The sequence below is a fragment of the Stigmatopora argus genome, chromosome 6, assembly GCF_051989625.1.
Source record: "Stigmatopora argus isolate UIUO_Sarg chromosome 6, RoL_Sarg_1.0, whole genome shotgun sequence".
NCBI classification, from domain to species: domain Eukaryota; kingdom Metazoa; phylum Chordata; class Actinopteri; order Syngnathiformes; family Syngnathidae; genus Stigmatopora; species Stigmatopora argus.
Genome location: NC_135392.1, coordinates 21,459,931 through 21,482,044, shown reverse-complemented (window position 1 = coordinate 21,482,044; position 22,114 = coordinate 21,459,931). Strand labels below are relative to the sequence as shown.

The window sequence follows — 22,114 nt, the reverse complement described above, 5'->3', positions numbered from 1 at the left end:
GTTAATAGGTGTGTTTTTTAATATTTGGTTATAAAAAGGTAGATTGGACATCTTAGCGTAGCAAGAATAGGAGAAACAGTTTACCTTCAGCCTCCAGTTGTCATCCACGTCGGTTTTGATACGAGCAAGCCAAGCGTCAGTGAACCACGAAGGGTCTCTGCGCGACACACACTGCTTCTTAATGAATGCCTTAGAAGAATTTTGATGAAGTAAATTCTACTTTAGAACAAAAACTGTTTGTCAGTAGTAGCTAGTAATAGTAGATAGCTTTTTTCCATTGTGCAATAGCTTTCCTTGATTCATTAAACAAATGTTCACTTACAATTATAGAAAAAAGATCCAATTTCATGAAAAAAATATTGCTTCCCATTTTATCTGGTAAATTTGCTTTCATTCTACCATCCAAAAAGTTTCTTTTGTGTCGCAGGTCGAATTGAAAAGAGCCACTTCCCCAAAACGCTTCGCTGGGATTCGCGCATCAGCGGCGCCTTCACCGGCGGAGGCGTGGCCTACCGGGTGTCGGACGGTGCCCTCCGCGTCAACCAGAGCGGACTCTACCACGTCTACTCACGGGTGGAGTTCATCTTCAAGCACTGCTCGCCCACGTCCTCCTTCGTCCACACCGTGTTCCTCCGCTCGCCGTCGGGTGACGACAGCGCCCTGCTGGAGGCCCACCGGGTGGGCTTCTGCTCTCAGCGCCACGAGCGGGGGCCCCCGCACGCCTGGACCACTGACAGCTACCTGGCGTCGGCCCTGAACCTGCGGCAGAACCAAAGTGTGCTGGTCAACGTGTCGCACCCGGAATATCTCAGTCACTCCAGCCACGCCAACTTTTTCGGGCTGTACAAGATCTGACGAACACAACGCCAGGGAACGCCATCGCGGTCGTCAAGGAAACCGTTAACACTAATGTCGTGTGTAGCATTCTATTTATTCTACCTGGTCGGCCTGGAGACAGCTTTGTGTTAACCACTTCTCACCATGTCGCCACAATTTTCATTACTACATAAATAAAGAGCCCAAAATCAAATGTAAACTCTTTTCGTGATTCTCTAATGGTGACCTTTTTTCGACAAAAAAACTTCCTTGAATTGGCTTAAAATTAACAATAGGGGCCTAAGAATTTGTAGAATCCTCAAGTGATCCACAAATGTTTTTTTATACTACAAAATTACATCAAATTGTGAGACACATTAAAGGTACTGTAAAATCAATGTAAAAATGAATAAATTGCTGGATTGGGTAAAAGTGAAGCCTGTTTACAACTATAACCAATTTGAATAAATGAAAAAGGGGTGCAAGTAATAAGGCTTTAAAAATGTTGCCCTATTAGTAGTACAGTGGTACCTCGTCATACGACCGTTCGTCATACGGAATGCTCGTCTTACGGGGGAAATTTCGATCGAATAATTCGCCCGTGATGCGGTCAAAATTTCATGATGCGACCAAGCCAGGTCGCCATGGCATTTTTTTGTTTTTGCATCTCTTTCGTGTAAAAAATATGTCTACGAGCACTGGTGGGCGGACTTTGCATTTCCACACCCGTTTTCCCCCCACTTGGTCTACATTTACATACCAGGTAAACAATACGTATTACAATGGATCGGCAAAGTTTTGCTAAGAAAAGGCGACCGTTGACAATGGACATGAAACGCGAAATAATTGAAAAACATGAGCGTGGGGTACGTGTTACCGAGCTCGCTCGGCAATACGAGAGGAATACGTCAACCATATCCTCCATCCTTAAGCAGAGGGACGCAATTAAGGAGAAGAGGCCGACCAAAGGACTATCTATCATTTCCCACCGGCGCAGTGACATTCACGACGAGATGGAGAACCTTCTTTTATTGTGAATAAAAGATAAACAATTAGCAGGAGATAGCCTGGCCGAGTCTACCATTTGTGAAAAAGCCAGCCGAATTTACATAGATTTGATATCAACGAAAGGAGAGCCTTCAACAACTTCACAAACATTTAAAGCGAGTCATGGCTGGTTCGAAAAATTTAAAAAACGATCTGGAATACACTCTGCAATCCGACACGCAGAAGCGGCGAGATGCAATTCGAAAGCTGCGGTGGAATTTATCAAGACATTTGCCTTGATTATCGCCCAGGAAAATTACACTCCCAGCAAGTTTTCAACTGCGATGAAACTGGTCTTTTTTGGAAAAAAATGCCCAGGCGAACATTCATCGTGGCAGAAGAGAAGGCATTACCGGGACACAAACCTATGAAAGACCGCTTAACGCTAGCGTTGTGTGCTAATGCCAGCGGTGACTGTAAAATTAAGCCACTACTGGTGTACAATTTATTCAAGAAATGCTTCGATGTGACAGATGACACAGAGCTAACCCTTCGTGAATTTTGGAAAGAGCACTTGATGAGGCAGATGTGAATGACCTAATCGCCGAGCACCACGAAGAACTCATGACACAGGATTTAATCGACCTACAGGAGCGTGAACATTTGTTGCCAGAACTTAGTAGCGAGGAGGCGGTGGAAGAGGCGGCTACAAAAGATATCAAAGACATGCTCGCGAAGTAGCAAGAGGTTTCGGATTTTATAGAAACGATTCACCCTGACAAACTGGCAAGTGGTCGCACATCATCGTATTATGATGACATTTGTATGCGACATTATCGAAATATTTTGAAGGGTAGACAAAAACAAACAACTCTTGATGCGTTCGTTTTGAAGACTTCGGCGGAGTGGCCAGGTGGTGTCAACCCGTAGAACTAAGTAAGGTAAAAAAGATTACAACTAATTTAGAAGTTAGTTTTGTTTGAAGTTACATTAAAGGTTGAGTGTCTGTTTTTTTTAGTTATCCAAGTTAATTTAAATTTGTTTGTTCGTTTAAGAGTGCAATGTTGCCGTGGAGAAAGTCACCCCGAACAGTCCCCCCCCCCTCCGCCTCCGTGTGTGTTGTTCTCTCCCCTCCGCGAAATGTGTCTAATTTTACTCCTATTAAACACATTATTACTATCAAACCACTCGTTATTTATTACTTTGTTAATAGATGGTGAATTATAAGAAATAAAACATGTTTTCCAATCCAATATCCTGTTTTTGGTGTTTTCTTCAGATAGTTGGAACGAATTAATTTGTTTCCCATTCATTTCAATGGGAAACGTTCGTTCGAGTTACGAGAACCTCGTCATACGAGCTCAGTTCCGGAACGGATTAAGCTCGTATCTCGAGGTACCACTGTACTAAGATTCAGTAAGGCATGACCGTGCCAAGTGTCAATCACATTTTCATTAATTAAATAACCAATCCAACTTCCATTTCCTGTTAGCCCTACCCTAGCATAGAATTAACGCAAAAAGTCCAAAGATGATCATGTAGATGACAAAAGTTTGTAAATGCACATTCACAGTATTTTGGGGTCGGATGGTCTTCACGTTTGGTTTTGCTTTGCACGGATGCTGAAAGAAGGTCGGAATACAAGTGGTCTCTTTTGGTTCATCTCTAAAAATTTGCACCACAATTTCCTTCCTGTATAAGGACGTTTTGGGGGTCTCAAGTGAGTATCAAGAAACTTTGCACCCTTTCGGCGATCCCTATAATATCAATATCACTTGAGAAAATAAATAAATAAATGGAATAAGAAACTCGTTCATTTTTCATACCGCTCATCCTAGTAAAAATAAAAAGCGTTTGATAAATCTTGCTTATAAACCCAACAAAACATGACATCAATTCTTTATTTAAATGATTTTTTTAAATGACTTGATCAGGCCAAATTTTCGATCACGTGATTAGCTGTGGAACATCCCAAGAAGTGAGATGGATAATTTTGTAACATTTTAAACACGTCTGTCAATTCCAATGACACGTATGTATGTCAATTCCAATGACCATCAGTTAAAGTTGATTTATATTTATTATATATATAATATATACATATGTATACATATTTAAACATGTACAGTGGTGCCTCGTCATACGACCGCTCGTCATACAAAATTCTCGTCTTACGGCGGAAATTTCGATCGAATAATTCGCCCGTCATGCGATCAAAATTTCGTGATGCGACCAAGCCAGGTCTTTTTTGCATATCTTTCGTGTATAACAATATTTACGAGCACGGAACGATTAATTCAGACGAGTTTCTCCTAAGACCAGGAAACGCACAACGCGCATGCGCGGGCAAAAAGAGGGCTTTCTGGGTAATGAAGTATACTCGTGCACACAACACCCATAGGCAATGGCAACCTTTCTCAGAATAAAACTTCATTACCCACAATCAATACGTGGGTAAGCTCAACTATTGTATTTCCTGTTATTCTTTCTAAGGAAAGAAGCTCCCGCGATCGTTCTTTAAAGACTATTTCTCGTTGGCAAGTGGTCGTGCGTTGTCCTATTGTGAGGACATTTGTGTGCATCATTTTGGGAATATTTTGAAGGCAATACAACAGCAAACAGTCAATCGATAGCGAACGTGAGGGTGGAGGCGTGGCAAACCACCAACCCGGAAAACGAAGGTAACAAAAGATTACAACAAAATTAGAATTCAGTTTTGTGTAAAGTTACATTAAACGTATGTTTGAGTGTCTGTATATATTAATCCAAGTTAATTTGAATGTGTTTGTTCCGTTTACGAGTGCGTTGTCGTGGAAAAAAAACGACCCCCCCCCAAACGTCTCTGTCTCCCGTCGGCGAAATCTGCCCAATTTTAGTTAGATTAAACACATTTTATTACTATTAAACCACTGGTTATGTGTTACTTTGTTAATAGATGGCGAATTAGAAGAAATAAAACATTTTTTCCAATAGATCGGCATCGACTTGGTGAAAAGATGCTGGATAGGCAGTGACCGGCTGGACAAAGCCTGGATCGACATCGACTTGGTGAAAAGATGCTGGATAGGCAGTGACCGGCTGGACAAAGCCTGGATCGACATCGACTTGGTGAAAAGATGCTGGATAGGCAGTGACCGGCTGGACAAAGCCTGGATCGGCATCGACTTGATGAGCAGTGACCGCATAGTCAGCCGGACTTGTGACTGGAGCAGACGCTGGATAGGGAGTCACCGGATGGGCGTAAACTGGATAGACACTGACTTGAGGAGGAGACGCTGGATAGCCAGCAACCGGAGGAGCAAAGACCGGATAGGCAGCGACCGAAGTGGCAGCGGGGCGCTGGCTCGTGCACCCTGAGAAGAAAACAAACAACAATTACTACCCACAACAATAACATTGCACGACTTGATTGTTCATTTTTCCACCCTTAAAATGTTGTCAGAAAACGACATCTTCCTTTGGAAGTAGAAAAATATATATATATATTTTTAAACTCAGGTTATCCCGTGATTGAGCGTGGGTATTGACTCACTATCTGCCATTGACAGCACTAAACGTCCAATCAGTTGGCAGTGAATAATTGGCATAATTCCATCAGGTTTCTCACAAATACTCTTCTTTTCTTATGTACCAACTATTATCTCAAATCATGTGACTTTTATAATAAGCTCCTAAATGGATTTTAGGAATTAAAAGAAAGAAAGAAAGAAACTTACGTGCCGCATGACAACACTTCTTTTTCTTTGTTTTGCCCTGGAAAATAAAAACAAAACACAATCAAGACCAGACTGGAGTGTGAATGTGTTGAATATAGAAATGATATGATAAATAATATTGAAAATTCCATGAAAAACATCAGCTATGACAAGTTGTTGGTCAGTTTCTCAACTTACGTAGTTGTCACGGGTCGACCAGTTGGGATACATAATGGCGTGCTCGTCGTTCAAGCGCTGCGCCTCCTCGAAATATTTCTGTTTGTCACCTTGCGAAAGCGTTTTCCACTGTGGACAAAACCACACGAGCGTCAACACACACAAAAAGTTCACAAGCAGCAACAACGACACCGCATGGCCAGTTAAACTCACCATCTGACCCAAGAGTTTGTTAATGCTGGCGCTGTCTTTTTTCTCATAAAGCATTTTCAAAATGGGCCGGTTCTCCTTTGCATAAAGCATGAAGGCATTCAAGGGCTTCTTGATATAATCCGGTGAGCCTCGCACCGATGTCCTCTTTTTCCTAATAAATAAATACAAACACAAAAATAAGTCAGTTGGGCTGAGTGTTGCCAAAGTGCAAATGTTTGGTGAACGGTTGAGACATCTTACAAGGTTGATGAGGACTTTTGCGGAGGATCAGCACCATAGTTGGAATCTGGGTGTGGTTGGTTCACCTGCCCTTGGCTGCACAAAACCAACTGACATTAGGCCATGTTATAAAGCATGTGTATGTGTGTGTGTGTGTGTGTGAGAATGGTACTTACGTGCTGACTTCAACAATATTTTTAAGACCAATCCAGAATCCAGCATCAGTGTTCTGCTGAAAAAAAAAACAGTTAATATCATCTAACTACTTGACATTGTTGTAAAAGCTGTTGTTTAAATGCTGTTATTTGAGCCTATTACTTGCAACATGCATGTTTTTTTCCCATGCAATTTAACACTTGTGCCCAAACACTCCCATTTCTTGACAATTGTGGTAATTTTGTAAAAGTAAGAGCATCTAGCAGAGAAAACCATTGGTGCATTTTCAGTTCAAGCTTGGCAGAGCATGATGCCTGAACAAAAATATTTTTACCATCTAACTACTTGACATTGTTGTAAAAGCTGTTGTTTAAATGCTGTTATTTGAGCCTATTACTTGCAACATGCATGTTTTTTTCCCATGCAATTTAACACTTGTGCCCAAACACTCCCATTTCTTGACAATTGTGGTAATTTTGTAAAAGTAAGAGCATCTAGCAGAGAAAACCATTGGTGCATTTTCAGTTAAAGCTTGGCAGAGCATGATGCCTGAACAAAAATATTTTTACCTGAAAAGTTTTACGGACATCTGAAGTTATTGTCAAAAGTAAAAAGTTAAGCATATTTATTAGGAAAAGATCTAAATCTAAACTACAATATTAAACTGGGATGATAATAATTTTGGTCTCCTACCTGTTGCATGGCAGGAAAAGTTGTGAATTCCCCAAGTGCATCTGGAGAAGAAGTCAAATTCCAGTCGATCAGCTCAAAGGTGGAGCTCAACCAAAGCTGGTTAATAGTTTCGAAGGACTCCATTTGATTTAATATAAGTTGTTCTTTCTTGCTGCTTGCAGAGACCCGAATGCTTCGCAGGCAAAGATGGACTGATGATGGATGCAGCCGTTGAGCGAAGGCCGCTGTGACGTCACGGGTGAAAAACCCCGCCCAACTAGAACGGCGCGTTCAACCATTCACTTCGCGAATCAACTCATCGCATTAAAATTCGATTTGAGTTTTGGACACTAAGGAAAAATAACGTTACCATTTTTAAATCTCTCTATATCGTCTAAGAATGATTATAGTCACTTTTTTAATGCAAGTTTACTAATGGAAAAATGTGTATTAACCAAAAAAGTTGGTGACTACACAATTATGATGTGATATAAACAAACGTATTTTACCTAGGCTACTTTTATTAAATAATTCATTGTCTCGTTTGTTCAAAATGTTATTTGAAGATCGAAAATATTTGGATTTTTATAATTGCAACTGATAACGTTAGCATGGTAACACTTTTCTTTGACCTCTTTCATATACGTCACGGCGTTTGATGGCGCTTGTCCAATAGGAAGCCGGGAAAAAATGAGAACCATTTCACTCGATTTTTAAGTTGAACAAAATCGTTACATCGAATTATATTAATTGTCATATTTACATGAACACCCCGTTGAATTTTATCAACGGATAAATTAAAAGAAAAGTGGGAAAAATAAAAAGTGTAATACTTTACCGTCTTAAGATGGCGCCCACCCTAAGATGGCGCCCACCCCCCATCACTCGTAGCTCTGCTAGTTTTCCGCCAGGTTATCTTTGTTTATGTCGACAAAACACAACAAATAGCAAGTTTACACCATTTGAAAGTATTCACAAACATGCTAAACCCAAGCAATAAGGACAAAACGTTTTATTACGTCTGTGGTTGATTTTAGGAGTAGCCTGTCGATGATTCCAATGTAACGGTTTGCACGTTAGCCAGAAAGATAGCAGGTGATAGAAAAAAAACAGGTCCCAATTTTGGATGACGTCATTTCTTAATATTTTGAGCCCCATAGAAACTATTATATTTTTATTTTATTTCAGGACATCGTACATCAAATTAAATACGAACTAGTTTTATGCAGACTTTTTTTTAATATGAAAAATTAATCAAGAAATGACCTGCATTAAAATTTGCACTTTTTTTTAGTTCACATTGTACACAAAAGGGGGGAAATGGGGTGGGCAAAATAATAATTCCTTTTATAATACACAGAAAAACGATACAAATTAATAATTTCATAGAATATAATTTGACAGAGTAATTGGAAAATAAAATTAAATAAAAAATAATAATAAATTTAAAAAGCATATGCAGCCATCAAGTGAAAAAAAACTACCTTTGTGCTTAGGTACAATTAATTTGTTTATTTACGGAGTCAGGAGTTAAACCAATAACACTATTTTATGCCAAAAAATGAATCTTTATAAAAGACTTATGACCTAGGCACACTTACCCGATTCTCCGCTGCATGTGGTCAGTTATTAGAAATGTACACACCCAGAATATAGATATGTAACTTAATCAGCATGACACCAGAAAATTCATAAAAACTAAATTTAATTCCATCATAATTTTGCTTCAAAACATTTCTTTTAATACAACCATTAAATACAGATATATTTGGACAGCTTTATTTTACCATATAATACAAGAAAATTGTCAAATGTCTAATCAAAATTAAGCAAATCTGCATATTAACACATCGTGACAGAATAAGCCTGCCTAATGTTGATAAAGCACTTAGCAAAGCCCCGAACATCAACGCCCCCAATTAAAAACTATGCCATTGTAGGACCCAGGCTATAATTCTAAGACATTTGGATTTTGGAAAAAAAGCTGGTGTTTAAGTGCAACTCCATGGTTAATAAGATGAGACAGTCACCATTTTGTGCCCCCTGATTGTCCGTCAGTGATGAGTCGGTGGCCGGTACAAAATCTACCAAATTTCACATGACATTCACAAACGTAATGCAAGCTTGGCCATCACCGTCCTCTATCTTGTAAGCAGTTAAAGGTTGTCAGGCTTCTGTTCCGTCCTGTTCCTGATGATCTGGTGTCGAGAGAAACTCTAGTCAGCTGAGCGGCCTGGATCCCCATCTTCCTTTAGCCTTTGGCACGGCGCTGACATGTTAAGGTCACTTGAGACTGGATTGGTCCTTTTTTTCCTCAGGGATTTCACTCCATTTTGCCAAAGCAGTAGAGAGAAATGACCCAATACGGTCAAAATAAAAACTATTGCTAGAAATCAATCGGTAAAATTGAGTATAAAAAAGAATGTTCTTCTACAAAAAGACCAAAATAGCTAACTTTGTGAGTAATATATATGCTTTTTTTACAATAAAGGCCAGAAAACGCTGACTGAGTTAAACATGTGGGCTCCACACAACTCTACTTGGAGGTCGTGTTGGGCACGCTGATGGAAAGCACGGGGCGAGGGGCGTTCGACACTTGTCGTTGTTGCGACAAGAAGGACTGGCCAGAATTTGACAGAGCGGCACCAGCGCGGCCACCCAGACGCGACTCGATGGCCAGCTTCTGAAAGTTCAAACTCTGAAGGGCGACAGCATGTTCTTGAGTAACTTGAGCGTGGATGGCGGCTTCAAAAGCGCATCTTGGACCTTACCTTGTTGTACCAAGCGGAGACTATCAGTTTCTCTTCGTACTCGCGCAGTCGGGCCTGCTCACACTGACGCTGTGGAGCCATATTGGCCTTAATTTTCTCCCAATGTGACAGTAGAAGATAGTACAATTACCTCTAGGTTGAGAATCTGTTTGTCTCTGTCTGTCACCTGGTTCCTCAGAGCCTGAATCTCAGCGGTCGCTGGGTTCAATTTAGGGTCTAGAGCTCGGATCACCTGCAGGCAAAGAGGCTCAAACCTTCAACTTCTTAAGTGGGGAAAAAATAGAACTTCATTCAACTCCTGTTACTCACATTTCGAGCTTTCTCTAGGTACAATTTGTACCTCTCCTCCATGGCCCTCATGTCATCATCCTTCTTTTTCAGCGCAGCCATGAGCTCGTCCACTTTTAATGCTGAAAAAAACCCATAATTGGACTGATTCGGGTGGGGAATTCCGTCATCCTGTGGGGACGAGACACTCACAGTTTTGAGTGTTGTCGGGCTGCAGGTCCTCCAGGAGCTCTTTCTTCTTCATGATTTCATCCTGGGCCTCATTCAGCTGGACCCTGATGAAACAGGCAAAAGGCCTCTTACTGTAAAGAATCATCCAGATAGTATTCCTGGGGCTTCAAAACCTTGTCCCGCAAAAATGGTCACGTGGCAAAAGTAGGTACTCTCAGGTAGCAACATAGTTACCAGTTTTCCACTAGTTTTTCTTATACACTATTTGAACTGTGAAAATATAAACTATAGAAATATGTATGCTTTCAAGTTCCATCCAGAATCATAGTCCAGTTTGATACTTACATGTGCGCGTCCAGTTTCCGCTTCAGGTTTGACTATGTGTCAGGGACAGGAAGGACAGTTAATAATCAATGTAGGTATGCAAACACAATAGACATCTGCCAGCGCACTCACGTCATCAGGCTTGACCGCCTGACTTTGCAGCGCCTTTTGGAGGTCTTCAACCTGCTGCTGCAGCTCCCCGACTCGTTGGCGACTCAATCTGCACTTTGGGAAAGTAGGAATAAGGCAGAGTAAGGACACTGAACAAATAATCAGGCTGCAAGGAGGGGTAACCTGTTCTCCGTGTCCAATCGACTGCGGCTCTTGTGAGCGTTCTCCAGCTGAGACTGCAGAGATGCGATCTTCTCTCTCTCAAACTCTTCCTGCTGCACTCTAAGCATCCTGTTCTCGTGCTGAAGCCTGATGAACTTCTCCCTACGCGACAATGACAAAAGTCAGCGTTGGGTTAACCGGCCAGCCGTCGTACGTGTTGATGGGACTGTTGCACCTGTGTTCGACGGGGATCAGTTCTGCTGCTAGGTTATCGTGACTGGGGCTTGTGGAATGCAGCATCCCTGCTGCAGACCAGAGAAAACCGCTGATGAGGTTTAGAATTGAAGATCAACCGCGGGAAAACGTTATAGGGACATTTCAGAATTGGACATTTTACGTTCCACTTTCCAAATTGAAATAACCCACATACGAAATCTTAAACTAGCATTTACTCGTTTGGAGACCAAATCTTAAAAAACTAAGACGAAAGGACACTTGAAAATATGTTTGAAAATACCGAATAGGACTGAAGCATGGCCTAAAAATTTAAATTTTCTCCCCTTTGTCCTCAAGACAAGAACAGTTTGTTTCTACTCCTTTGAAAAAATTGCATATTAGTATAGCTCCGCAACCCTCTTACTATAATTATACTATAAATAAAAACTATAAATAAATCCCATCATGAAAATTTCACTATAGGTCTGTAAAATGAGCTAATCTATCTCATAATAATAATAATAATAATAATCGGACATAGGCTTTGTCATCATCATTGACTCGACAAAAAAGCCCAATTGTCATCATACCCAGCAATTGCGTATGACGAAATTGGTATAAATAGCTGATTAATACCATGGATAAGCAAGAGAAAAGTCATGAACGCAAAGGCTCATGTTTCCAAATTTTGTTGTTGACCAAGACAACCAATTCTGGAATGACCCAAAAGTTTTCTGAATGCACCCTACCGGCTTGGGAGAGTTGGTGCTGTTGCGCTTGGGTACACCGAAGCTCCTCATTGAATTCCTTCAGAGACTCTCTCTCCACAATGATGCGCTGCAGGTGGATGGAAAAGTTACTCATGCTGCTCTCATTTCCCAACACCCTCCCCAGTTCCTAGAGAGACCCACCTCTTTCTCCTTCGTCACCAGTTCGTATTTCTCTTCCAGCCTTTTCATTTCAAAGTCGTGATTGTCCGCTCGCAAGGACAAAGAAATAATTCTCAAAACTTAAAAAAAAAAATGTAACTACAGCTGACTACCTGGCGCTTATACGTTTCCAGCTGTGCCCGGGCGGCGTTGGCCTTGCGCAGTTCCTCTTCCAGGCTGACGGTGTTCTGCATGTAGATGGTGTTGTTCTCCTCCAGGAGCTTCATCTGCCTCTTCAGGTCCCCCAGGTTGTCCAGTTTACGCTTGTACGTTTCCACCGAAGCCTCCAGCATCACCATTCGGTCTGAACAGTTCCTAGAAGGCAAAATGAGATGTTTTCACTTGCGCGGGAAACCGTGAGCCAAATAATATTGCTCATTTTTGGGCAAAAGCTAACAGACCTCAGTACGTCCAGCTCATCTTTGAGTGACCTGGACTCCTCGGCCAGGCCGGTCAACTCGTCGTTGCGGTGCTGGACTTCCACCAGCTGCTTCTCCAGCTCTTCGCAGTGGATCCTGTAGTCGTCCTTTGCGGCCTCCAGCCTGACAAAATTACCTTCAGGGTCAGTTCACAATTGGAGCACATTTTTGCTCAAAGAAATCAAAGCGTTTATTTATCAGATTTTCCACTACATAGTATGTGTATTAAAACAAATGTTCCCACAGTTACAAAAAACAGTCACGAGAAAAGAAAAAAAAAGAAAAAAAAAACAAACAAAAATCTAATTTCAACTCATTTTTATAGTTTTACTTTTGAGTACATTTGTTTATGGGGACAGCGGGACAAGAGAAAAATTGTATGCAATTAGGTGATACGCCAGACTTATTTGGTATTTTAAAACGACTTAAAAAACGAATAACAATTATTGTTCTTAACTGAGTTTTAATGTAAATGAGTTCAGATACTGCATGTTTTGTAAAATGTCCCATTTCTTCAGTGATCCCCAAGGTCTTCATGCTTGGCTTTGGGCTCCGCCTAGTGGCACAAGTTGGTAAGCGGTCACCTACCTGAAGTTCTCCTCCTGGAGCACTTCTAGCTGTTGCTGTAGCTGGCTGTGCTTCCTGCCCGACGGCGTGTTGGGGTCGTCAAACGTCTCCAACTGATTGGCTCGGTCGGTGAGGACGTCGTTCTCGGCGAGCAGGCTGTTATGTTCCTCTTGGAGAACAGCCACCTGATCAAGAAGTTCCAAGAAGAAAAACACAGGTAGTAACCTTGGAGAACGAGACTCTTAAAAGACTGGCGGTGGTGAACAGAGTGCAAGTTAATCCATGCACAAACACTCAGTTGGCAGTTAGTCAGCCCACATTTGCCTGGGTAGTACAGAAATCCACTGAATTAAAATTACTCAAATCACACAGCGTGTCCATGTAGCAACCTTAATGGAGCCCCGTTAGCCGAGTTAGCGTCAACATCCAAACAGCACGGGGGATTAGTTTCGCTCATGTGGGGCTTACCTGACGGTCCGGCGGGACGGCAAAGGGAACGACAACCGAATCTGTCGAGAGTCATTGGTCAGTCAGTGCCCGCTGCTGAGCGGAATGACCGCAAAGTGGCTGGGCAGACTATATAAGCTCACAATCCTTCTGCCACAGCAGCTCCAGACAAAGGTAATATTTTGTTTACACTGGCCCGCGGACGAGTGTGCATGTGCTCTCGCTGTGTTTGTGTGCGGGAGGGTCCTTTAAAAGAAGTGGAGTCACCTGCTGGTCAAGCTCCTGGCAGCGTTGCGCGAGCGCTTCTTTCTCCGACGTGACTTCTTCCAGAGCTTTTCGGAGCTGAACACATGCGGCAGGGACAAACGGAGTATGAATGAGTGCATGCTCATTTGTGCTTTAACTCATTGGCGTTGTAATTGAGAGACTTCAGTGACATTTGAACTTCAAAGGCTCTGGCAGCGAAGGAGTTAATCGTACTGACCTGCTGTTCGAGGTTTCCAGATAGCTCTGCTCCTAAGGGGGCCACGGTCTCTCTGTGTAAGAGCTGTTTAAAAAAAAAAGTTAAACATTTCACCCATATACGAGAATGCCATTTTCTTCAATGAACAATATATTAGGAGCGCCTTGATTAATCGACAATTAGAGGACAAAAACAAAAAATATTTTTCGATTAATCATTTCCAGACATTGTTGACCAAAACAACTACGGTAAATTCCGAGTTTAGGGATTTATGTGTGGAATATTTTATATTCCAATTTTATCAGTGCAAAGTTTTAGTCGCAATTGTATTTAAAACTATTTTTTTTTACTACAAAACATAAGAGTTTATTCGATGTAGCACGAACCTCCTGAATGGCCGCCATGACGACATGCTGCACCGATTCCTCCAACGTCATGATGATTTGGATGTACTCTGTTAAAAGGGATTCACATTCAGTTGTTTTTTGTTCCTTTTACTTTCGTGGCCGTGGAATGAAGTAGCGAATTTGTTGGAAAAAAAAATCTGACTTCAATATTTAGCCTTTGACAAAAATACCATATTACATCAATTGGCTTAGCCCTATACCTTGCTTACGCTCACATCTGACAGCGCAGCCCAGTACGAGCTGCAGTAGCCTGCCCAGCTCCGCCGGGTTCGAGTCCTCGGCGGCCAAGGCCACGTCAGGCAGAGGGAAGTCAGAAAGTCCCTGGACCAAGACCTAGTCCAAAGTGCATCAAGTTACGACTACCACAAAATGGTTAACTTTTTTGGCCCCGGTGATATGATCACATAAGCGCATACCAGACTTGATCTGAGCTTTTTTAGCCACAATACACACTGTTTTCTTTCTTGTGCCTTTTGCTAACAACACAACGCGCCTCATTGGCCGCATGAATCCGAACGAAATGAGGAGGCGCTTACCTCGCTGTAATACTCCAACACCATTTGGAGTATCTTCTTTAGGTTGTTCAGCTGTGACACACACAAAATCAGATACTATATTTATCCATTCAGTGCCATTGACGCTGACAAATAACACATTTTGTTTCTATATTTTTGCTAATTGGTAGGTTAATAGGTGTGTTTTTAATATTTGGTTATAAAAAGGTAGATTGGACATCTTAGCGTAGCAAGAATAGGAGAAACCGTTTACCTTCAGCCTCCAGTTGTCATCCACGTCGGTTTTGATACGAGAAAGCCAAGCGTCAGTGAACCACGAAGGGTCTCTGCGCGACACACACTTAATGAATGGCTTAGAAGAATTTTGATGAATTAAATTCAACTTTAGAACAAAAACTGTTTGTCAGTAGTAGCTAGTAATAGTAGATAGTAAAAAAAATTAGCAAAAAGAGGCTAGGTTCTTCATTGCACTTAAGTAGCAAATGTACAATACAAATATCAAAATCTCATGTCCCAAGACCGCAGGGGGTGCTTGTGCGCGTGCGTATGTGTCCTCTCACATTTGATGCAAAGCCTGTGATAAGGCAGCTCCACTGGTCAAGTCCTCTACTGTTGTGCATGGAGCAGACGTGTTGAAGGTCTGTAGCTGGGGGAAAAATGACAACAAAATGTTACCTCAAATGACCCTTTAATTAAATTCTTACATGGATTTAACAGGTTAGCTTACTTATAGGGCTGCTGTTGCCAAAACAAACTGTTAGGAGTGAGTTGGGTGTAGTCGCTCGACGGCCAGTTAAACGGATTAGGGCTCTAAATGCAAACTTGTGAAGAGTGGCTTAACAAAGATGTCTGATTGAACTTCAGACGCCTGAAAAGTGTAGTACTTTATGGGCCCTACGAAAAACACTCCTAATTGAACGAATAAGACAGACAGTTCAAAAGTTTTTAAAGGCCACAAAACATTTCTGCTTGACATTGAAATTCCTTACAAAAGGATGAAATGCAATGCGCTGTCTGTCTTCAAGGTTTCAAGGATGAAACCGGACGGAACAAAGATGACAAAAAGAAGAAAGAGTTAGAAAGGACCGCAGCGCATGTCATAGGTAAAGTGTTTCTTTAAAATATGGCTGAAGGCTCCCACACAAACTATTTCTGCATTTTTTTTAGACTTTATAGAACAATATTAAAAACCTTTTTTCACTTCATTTAATATTTTTTTGAAAGGTTAGAGAATTATTCATTAATCCCATTTTTTTTTTTAAAAAAGAACACTTTTCGAGAACAAAATATTAGGATGTATACTTGAAGAACTTGTATAATTTGGGGAGAAAACAACAAATACTTTTTTGCATTTTTCTAAACTAAAATTCATTTTGTATATTTTCTTTTTTGGTGGACCTGTTCTATTTCATATTTTTTCTAAACATGTCCAATGTGAAAATATATATTTTTTAAAATAATTTTAAAACATTTACATTTTGTTAAAAAAAATCTAAATAAAAATCCTAATCAAATCAACACTTTTTTTTCCATTGTACAATAGTTTTCCTTGATTCATTAAACAAATGTTAACTTACAATTATAGAAAAAAAAGATCAAATTTCATTAAAAAAATATTGCTTCCCATTTTATCTGGTAAATTTGCTTTCATTCTACCATCCAAAAAGTTTCTTTTGTGTCGCAGGTCGAATTGAAAAGAGCCACTTCCCCAAAACGCTTCGCTGGGATTCGCGCATCAGCGGCGCCTTCACCGGCCTTCACCGGGTGTCGGACGGTGCCCTCCGCGTCAACCAGAGCGGACTCTACCACGTCTACTCACGGGTGGAGTTCATCTTCAAGCACTGCTCGCCCACGTCCTCCTTCGTCCACACCGTGTTCCTCCGCTCGCCGTCGGGTGACGACAGCGCCCTGCTGGAGGCCCACCGGGTGGGCTTCTGCTCTCAGCGCCACGAGCGGGGGCCCCCGCACGCCTGGACCACTGACAGCTACCTGGCGTCGGCCCTGAACCTGCGGCAGAACCAAAGTGTGCTGGTCAACGTGTCGCACCCGGAATATCTCAGTCACTCCAGCCACGCCAACTTTTTCGGGCTGTACAAGATCTGACGGACACAACGCCAGGGAACGCCATCGCGGTCGTCAAGGAAACCGTTAACACTAATGTCGTGTGTAGCATTCTATTTATTCTACCTGGTCGGCCTGGAGACAGCTTTGTGTTAACCACTTCTCACCATGTCGCCACTATTTTCATTACTACATAAATAAAGAGCCCAAAATCAAATGTGAACTCTTTTCGTGTTTCTCTATAGCAGGGGTAGGGAACCTATGGCTCGGGAGCCACATGTGGCTCTTTTGATGGGTGCATCTGGCTCTTTGCTAACCTGTGAGCTAAAATATGGAAATCGCTGGTGACAGAACTGAGATATTACGTTTAGAACTGCTTTAATCTTCTTTTTTTTTGCTTTAATCTTTATTTTTTTGCAGTAGACTCTTCTAGAATGCACCCTCTCATTGATTTGCAACAGCATAAGAATCTTTTTTAAAAAAAATCAGTTTTTTCCACTTTAAAAGTGGTGAAATTACAAAAAAGGCACTCGTTTACATGTATGTATTTTGACTTTTAAATTTGTAGTATGGCTCACAAGGAATAACATTTGAAAATATGAATTGTTTGTGGCTCTCTTCGTCAAAAAGGTTCCCGACCTCTGCTCTATGGGGACCTTTTTTCGACAAAAAAAACTTCCTTGAATTGGCTTAAAATTAACAATAGGGGCCTAAGAATTTGTAGAATCCTCAAGTGATCCTCAAATTGTTTTTTGATACTACAAAATTACATCAAATTGTGAGACACATTAAAGGTACTATAAACTCAATGTAAAAATGAATAAATTGCTGGATTGGGTAAAAGTGAAGCCTGTTTACAACTATAACCAATTTGAATAAATGAAAAAGGGGTGCAAGTAATAAGACTTTAAAAATGTTGCCCTATTAGTAGTACTAAGGTTCAGTAAGGCATGACCGTGCCAAGTGTCAATCACACTTTCATTAATTTAATAACCAATCCAACTTCCATTTCCTGTTAGCCCTACCCTAGCATAGAATTAACGCAAAAAGTCCAAAGATGATCATGTAGATGACAAAAGTTTGTAAATGCACATTCACAGTATTTTGGGGTCGGATGGTCTTCACGTTTGGTTTTGCTTTGCACGCATGCTGAAAGAAGGTCGGAATACAAGTGGTCTCTTTTGGTGCACCTCTAAAAATTTGCACCACAATTTCCTTCCTGTATAAGGACGTTTTGGGGGTCTCAAGTGAGTATCAAGAAACTTTGCACCCTTTCGGCGATCCCTATAATATCAATATCACTTGAGAAAATTAATAAATAAATGGAATAAGAAACTCGTTCATTTTTCATACCGCTCATCCTAGTAAAAATAAAAAGCGTTTGATAAATCTTGCTTATAAACCCAACAAAACATGACATCAATTCTTTATTTAAATGATTTTTTTAAATGACTTGATCAGGCCAAATTTTCGATCACGTGATTAGCTGTGGAACATCCCAAGAAGTGAGATGGATAATTTTGTAACATTTTAAACACGTCTGTCAATTCCAATGACACGTATGTATGTCAATTCCAATGACCATCAGTTAAAGTTGATTTATATTTATTATATATATAATATATACATATGTATACATATTTAAACATGTACAGTGGTGCCTCGTCATACGACCGCTCGTCATACAAAATTCTCGTCTTACGGCGGAAATTTCGATCGAATAATTCGCCCGTCATGCGATTAAAATTTCGTGATGCGACCAAGCCAGGTCTTTTTTGCATATCTTTCGTGTATAACAATATTTACGAGCACGGAACAATTAATTCAGACGAGTTTCTCGTACGACCAGGAAACGCACAACGCGGATGTGCGGGCAAAAAGAGGGCTTTCTGGGTAATGAAGTATACTCGTGTACACAACACCCATAGGCAATGGCAACCTTTCTCAGAATAAAACTTCATTACCCACAATCAATACGTGGGTAAGCTCAACTATTGTATTTCCTGTTATTCTTTCTAAGGAAAGAAGCTCCCGCGATCGTTCTTTAAAGACTATTTCTCGTTGGCAAGTGGTCGTGCGTTGTCCTATTGTGAGGACATTTGTGTGCATCATTTTGGGAATATTTTGAAGGCAATACAACAGCAAACAGTCAATCGATAGCGAACGTGAGGGTGGAGGCGTGGCAAACCACCAACCCGGAAAACGAAGGTAACAAAAGATTACAACAAAATTAGAATTCAGTTTTGTGTAAAGTTACATTAAACGTATGTTTGAGTGTCTGTATATATTAATCCAAGTTAATTTGAATGTGTTTGTTCCGTTTACGAGTGCGTTGTCGTGGAAAAAAAACGACCCCCCCCCCAAACGTCTCTGTCTCCCGTCGGCGAAATCTGCCCAATTTTAGTTAGATTAAACACATTTTATTACTATTAAACCACTGGTTATGTGTTACTTTGTTAATAGATGGCGAATTAGAAGAAATAAAACATTTTTTCCAATAGATCGGCATCGACTTGGTGAAAAGATGCTGGATAGGCAGTGACCGGCTGGACAAAGCCTGGATCGACATCGACTTGGTGAAAAGATGCTGGATAGGCAGTGACCGGCTGGACAAAGCCTGGATCGACATCGACTTGGTGAAAAGATGCTGGATAGGCAGTGACCGGCTGGACAAAGCCTGGATCGACATCGACTTGGTGAAAAGATGCTGGATAGGCAGTGACCGGCTGGACAAAGCCTGGATCGGCATCGACTTGGTGAAAAGATGCTGGATAGGCAGTGACCGGCTGGACAAAGCCTGGATCGACATCGACTTGGTGAAAAGATGCTGGATAGGCAGTGACCGGCTGGACAAAGCCTGGATCGACATCGACTTGGTGAAAAGATGCTGGATAGGCAGTGACCGGCTGGACAAAGCCTGGATCGACATCGACTTGGTGAAAAGATGCTGGATAGGCAGTGACCGGCTGGACAAAGCCTGGATCGGCATCGACTTGGTGAAAAGATGCTGGATAGGCAGTGACCGGCTGGACAAAGCCTGGATCGACATCGACTTGGTGAAAAGATGCTGGATAGGCAGTGACCGGCTGGACAAAGCCTGGATCGACATCGACTTGGTGAAAAGATGCTGGATAGGCAGTGACCGGCTGGACAAAGCCTGGATCGGCATCGACTTGATGAGCAGTGACCGCATAGTCAGCCGGACTTGTGACTGGAGCAGACGCTGGATAGGGAGTCACCGGATGGGCGTAAACTGGATAGACACTGACTTGAGGAGGAGACGCTGGATAGCCAGCAACCGGAGGAGCAAAGACCGGATAGGCAGCGACCGAAGTGGCAGCGGGGCGCTGGCTCGTGCACCCTGAGAAGAAAACAAACAACAATTACTACCCACAACAATAACATTGCACGACTTGATTGTTCATTTTTCCACCCTTAAAATGTTGTCAGAAAACGACATCTTCCTTTGGAAGTTGAAAAAAATAAATAAATGTAGGTTATCCCGTGATTGAGCGTGGGTATTAACTCACTATCTGCCATTGACAGCACTAGACGTCCAATCAGTTGGCAGTGAATAATTGGCATAATTCCATCAGGTTTCTCACAAATACTCTTCTTTTCTTATGTACCAACTATGATCTCAAATCATGTGACTTTTATATTAAGCTCCTAAATGGATTTTAAGAATTAAAAGAAAGAAAGAAAGAAACTTACGTGCCGCATGACAACACTTCTTTTTCTTTGTTTTACCCTGGAAAATAAAAACAAAACATAATCAAGACCAGGCTGGAGTGTGAATATGTTGACTATAGAAATGATATGATAAATAATATTGAAAATTCCATGAAAAACATCAGCTATGACAAGTTGTTGCTCAGTTTCTCAACTTACGTAGTTGTCACGGGTCGACCAGTTGGGATACATAATGGCGTGCTCGTCGTTCAAGCGCTGCGCCTCCTCGAAATATTTCTGTTTGTCACCTTGCGAAAGCGTTTTCCACTGTGGACAAAACCACACGAGCGTCAACACACACAAAAAGTTCACAAGCAGCAACAACCACACCGCATGGCCAGTTAAACTCACCATCTGACCCAAGAGTTTGTTAATGCTGGCGCTGTCTTTTTTCTCATAAAGCATTTTCAAAATGGGCCGGTTCTCCTTTGCATAAAGCATGAAGGCATTCAAGGGCTTCTTGATATAATCCGGTGAGCCTCGCACCGATGTCCTCTTTTTCCTAATAAATAAATAAAAACACAAAAATAAGTCAGTTGGGCTGAGTGTTGCCAAAGTGCAAATTTTTGGTGAACGGTTGAGACATCTTACAAGGTTGATGAGGACTTTTGTGGAGGATCAGCACCATAGGTGGAATCTGGGGGTGGTTGGTTCACCTGCCCTTGGCTACACAAAACCAACTGACATTAGGCCATGTTATAAAGCATGTGTATGTGTGTGTGTGTGTGTGAGAATGGTACTTACGTGCTGACTTCAACAATATTTTTAAGACCAATCCAGAATCCAGCATCAGTGTTCTGCTGAAAAAAGAAGAAAAAAAAGCAGTTAATATCATCTAACTACTTGACATTGTTGTAAAAGCTGTTGTTTAAATGCTGTTATTTGAGCCTATTACTTGCAACATGCATGTTTTTTTCCCATGCAATTTAACACTTGTGCCCAAACACTCCCATTTCTTGACACTTGTGGTAATTTTGTAAAAGTAAGAGCATCTAGCAGAGAAAACCATTGGTGCATTTTCAGTTAAAGCTTGGCAGAGCATGATGCCTGAACAAAAATATTTTTACCATCTAACTACTTGACATTGTTGTAAAAGCTGTTGTTTAAATGCTGTTATTTGAGCCTATTACTTGCAACATGCATGTTTTTTTCCCATGCAATTTAACACTTGTGCCCAAACACTCCCATTTCTTGACAATTGTGGTAATTTTGTAAAAGTAAGAGCATCTAGCAGAGAAAACCATTGGTGCATTTTCAGTTAAAGCTTGGCAGAGCATGATGCCTGAACAAAAATATTTTTACCTGAAAAGTTTTACGGACATCTGAAATTATTGTCAAAAGTAAAAAGTTAAGCATATTTATTAGGAAAAGATCTAAATCTAAACTACAATATTAAACTGGGATGATAATAATTTTGGTCTCCTACCTGTTGCATGGCAGGAAAAGTTGGGAATTCCCCAAGTGCATCTGGAGAAGAAGTCAAATTCCAGTCGATCAGCTCAAAGGTGGAGCTCAACCAAAGCTGGTTAATAGTTTCGAAGGACTCCATTTGATTTAATATAAGTTTTTCTTTCTTGCTGCTTGCAGAGACCCGAA

The 22,114-nt window shown here is 41.2% G+C and overlaps 4 protein-coding genes and 1 pseudogene across 4 annotated transcripts; 2 read left to right on the top strand and 3 right to left on the bottom strand.

The window, feature by feature from the left end:
• Positions 1-354: 354 nt before the first annotated feature.
• Positions 355-855, top strand: LOC144075121 (tumor necrosis factor ligand superfamily member 6-like; the record flags this gene model as incomplete). Its single annotated transcript, XM_077601886.1, has 1 exon — positions 355-855. A coding segment is annotated over one exon (501 nt), but the record flags the coding sequence as incomplete, so codon positions are not given.
• Positions 856-3,750: 2,895 nt separating this feature from the next.
• On the bottom strand, positions 3,751-7,237 carry LOC144075284 (lymphoid enhancer-binding factor 1-like). Its single transcript, XM_077602162.1, has 8 exons — positions 6,957-7,237; positions 6,284-6,339; positions 6,129-6,203; positions 5,889-6,039; positions 5,697-5,804; positions 5,520-5,556; positions 4,984-5,156; positions 3,751-3,762 (listed from the first exon to the last, which is right to left on the bottom strand). The coding sequence occupies exons 1-8, from the start codon at positions 7,077-7,079 to the stop codon at positions 3,751-3,753; spliced, it is 735 nt and encodes a 244-aa protein (XP_077458288.1). The 5' UTR covers positions 7,080-7,237.
• Positions 7,238-8,623: 1,386 nt separating this feature from the next.
• On the bottom strand, positions 8,624-15,701 carry LOC144075282 (protein Hook homolog 1-like; annotated as a pseudogene).
• Positions 15,702-15,725: 24 nt separating this feature from the next.
• Positions 15,726-17,003, top strand: LOC144075281 (tumor necrosis factor ligand superfamily member 6-like). The gene is made up of 2 exons (XM_077602160.1): positions 15,726-15,828; positions 16,410-17,003. Exons 1-2 carry the CDS (start codon positions 15,726-15,728, stop codon positions 16,826-16,828), a joined length of 522 nt encoding a protein of 173 aa, XP_077458286.1. The 3' UTR covers positions 16,829-17,003.
• A 1,257-nt stretch (positions 17,004-18,260) lies between these two features.
• On the bottom strand, positions 18,261-22,067 carry LOC144075280 (transcription factor 7-like). The gene is made up of 8 exons (XM_077602159.1): positions 21,945-22,067; positions 21,263-21,318; positions 21,110-21,184; positions 20,870-21,020; positions 20,678-20,785; positions 20,501-20,537; positions 19,975-20,147; positions 18,261-18,272 (listed from the first exon to the last, which is right to left on the bottom strand). Exons 1-8 carry the CDS (start codon positions 22,065-22,067, stop codon positions 18,261-18,263), a joined length of 735 nt encoding a protein of 244 aa, XP_077458285.1.
• Between the last annotated feature and the right edge of the window lie 47 nt (positions 22,068-22,114).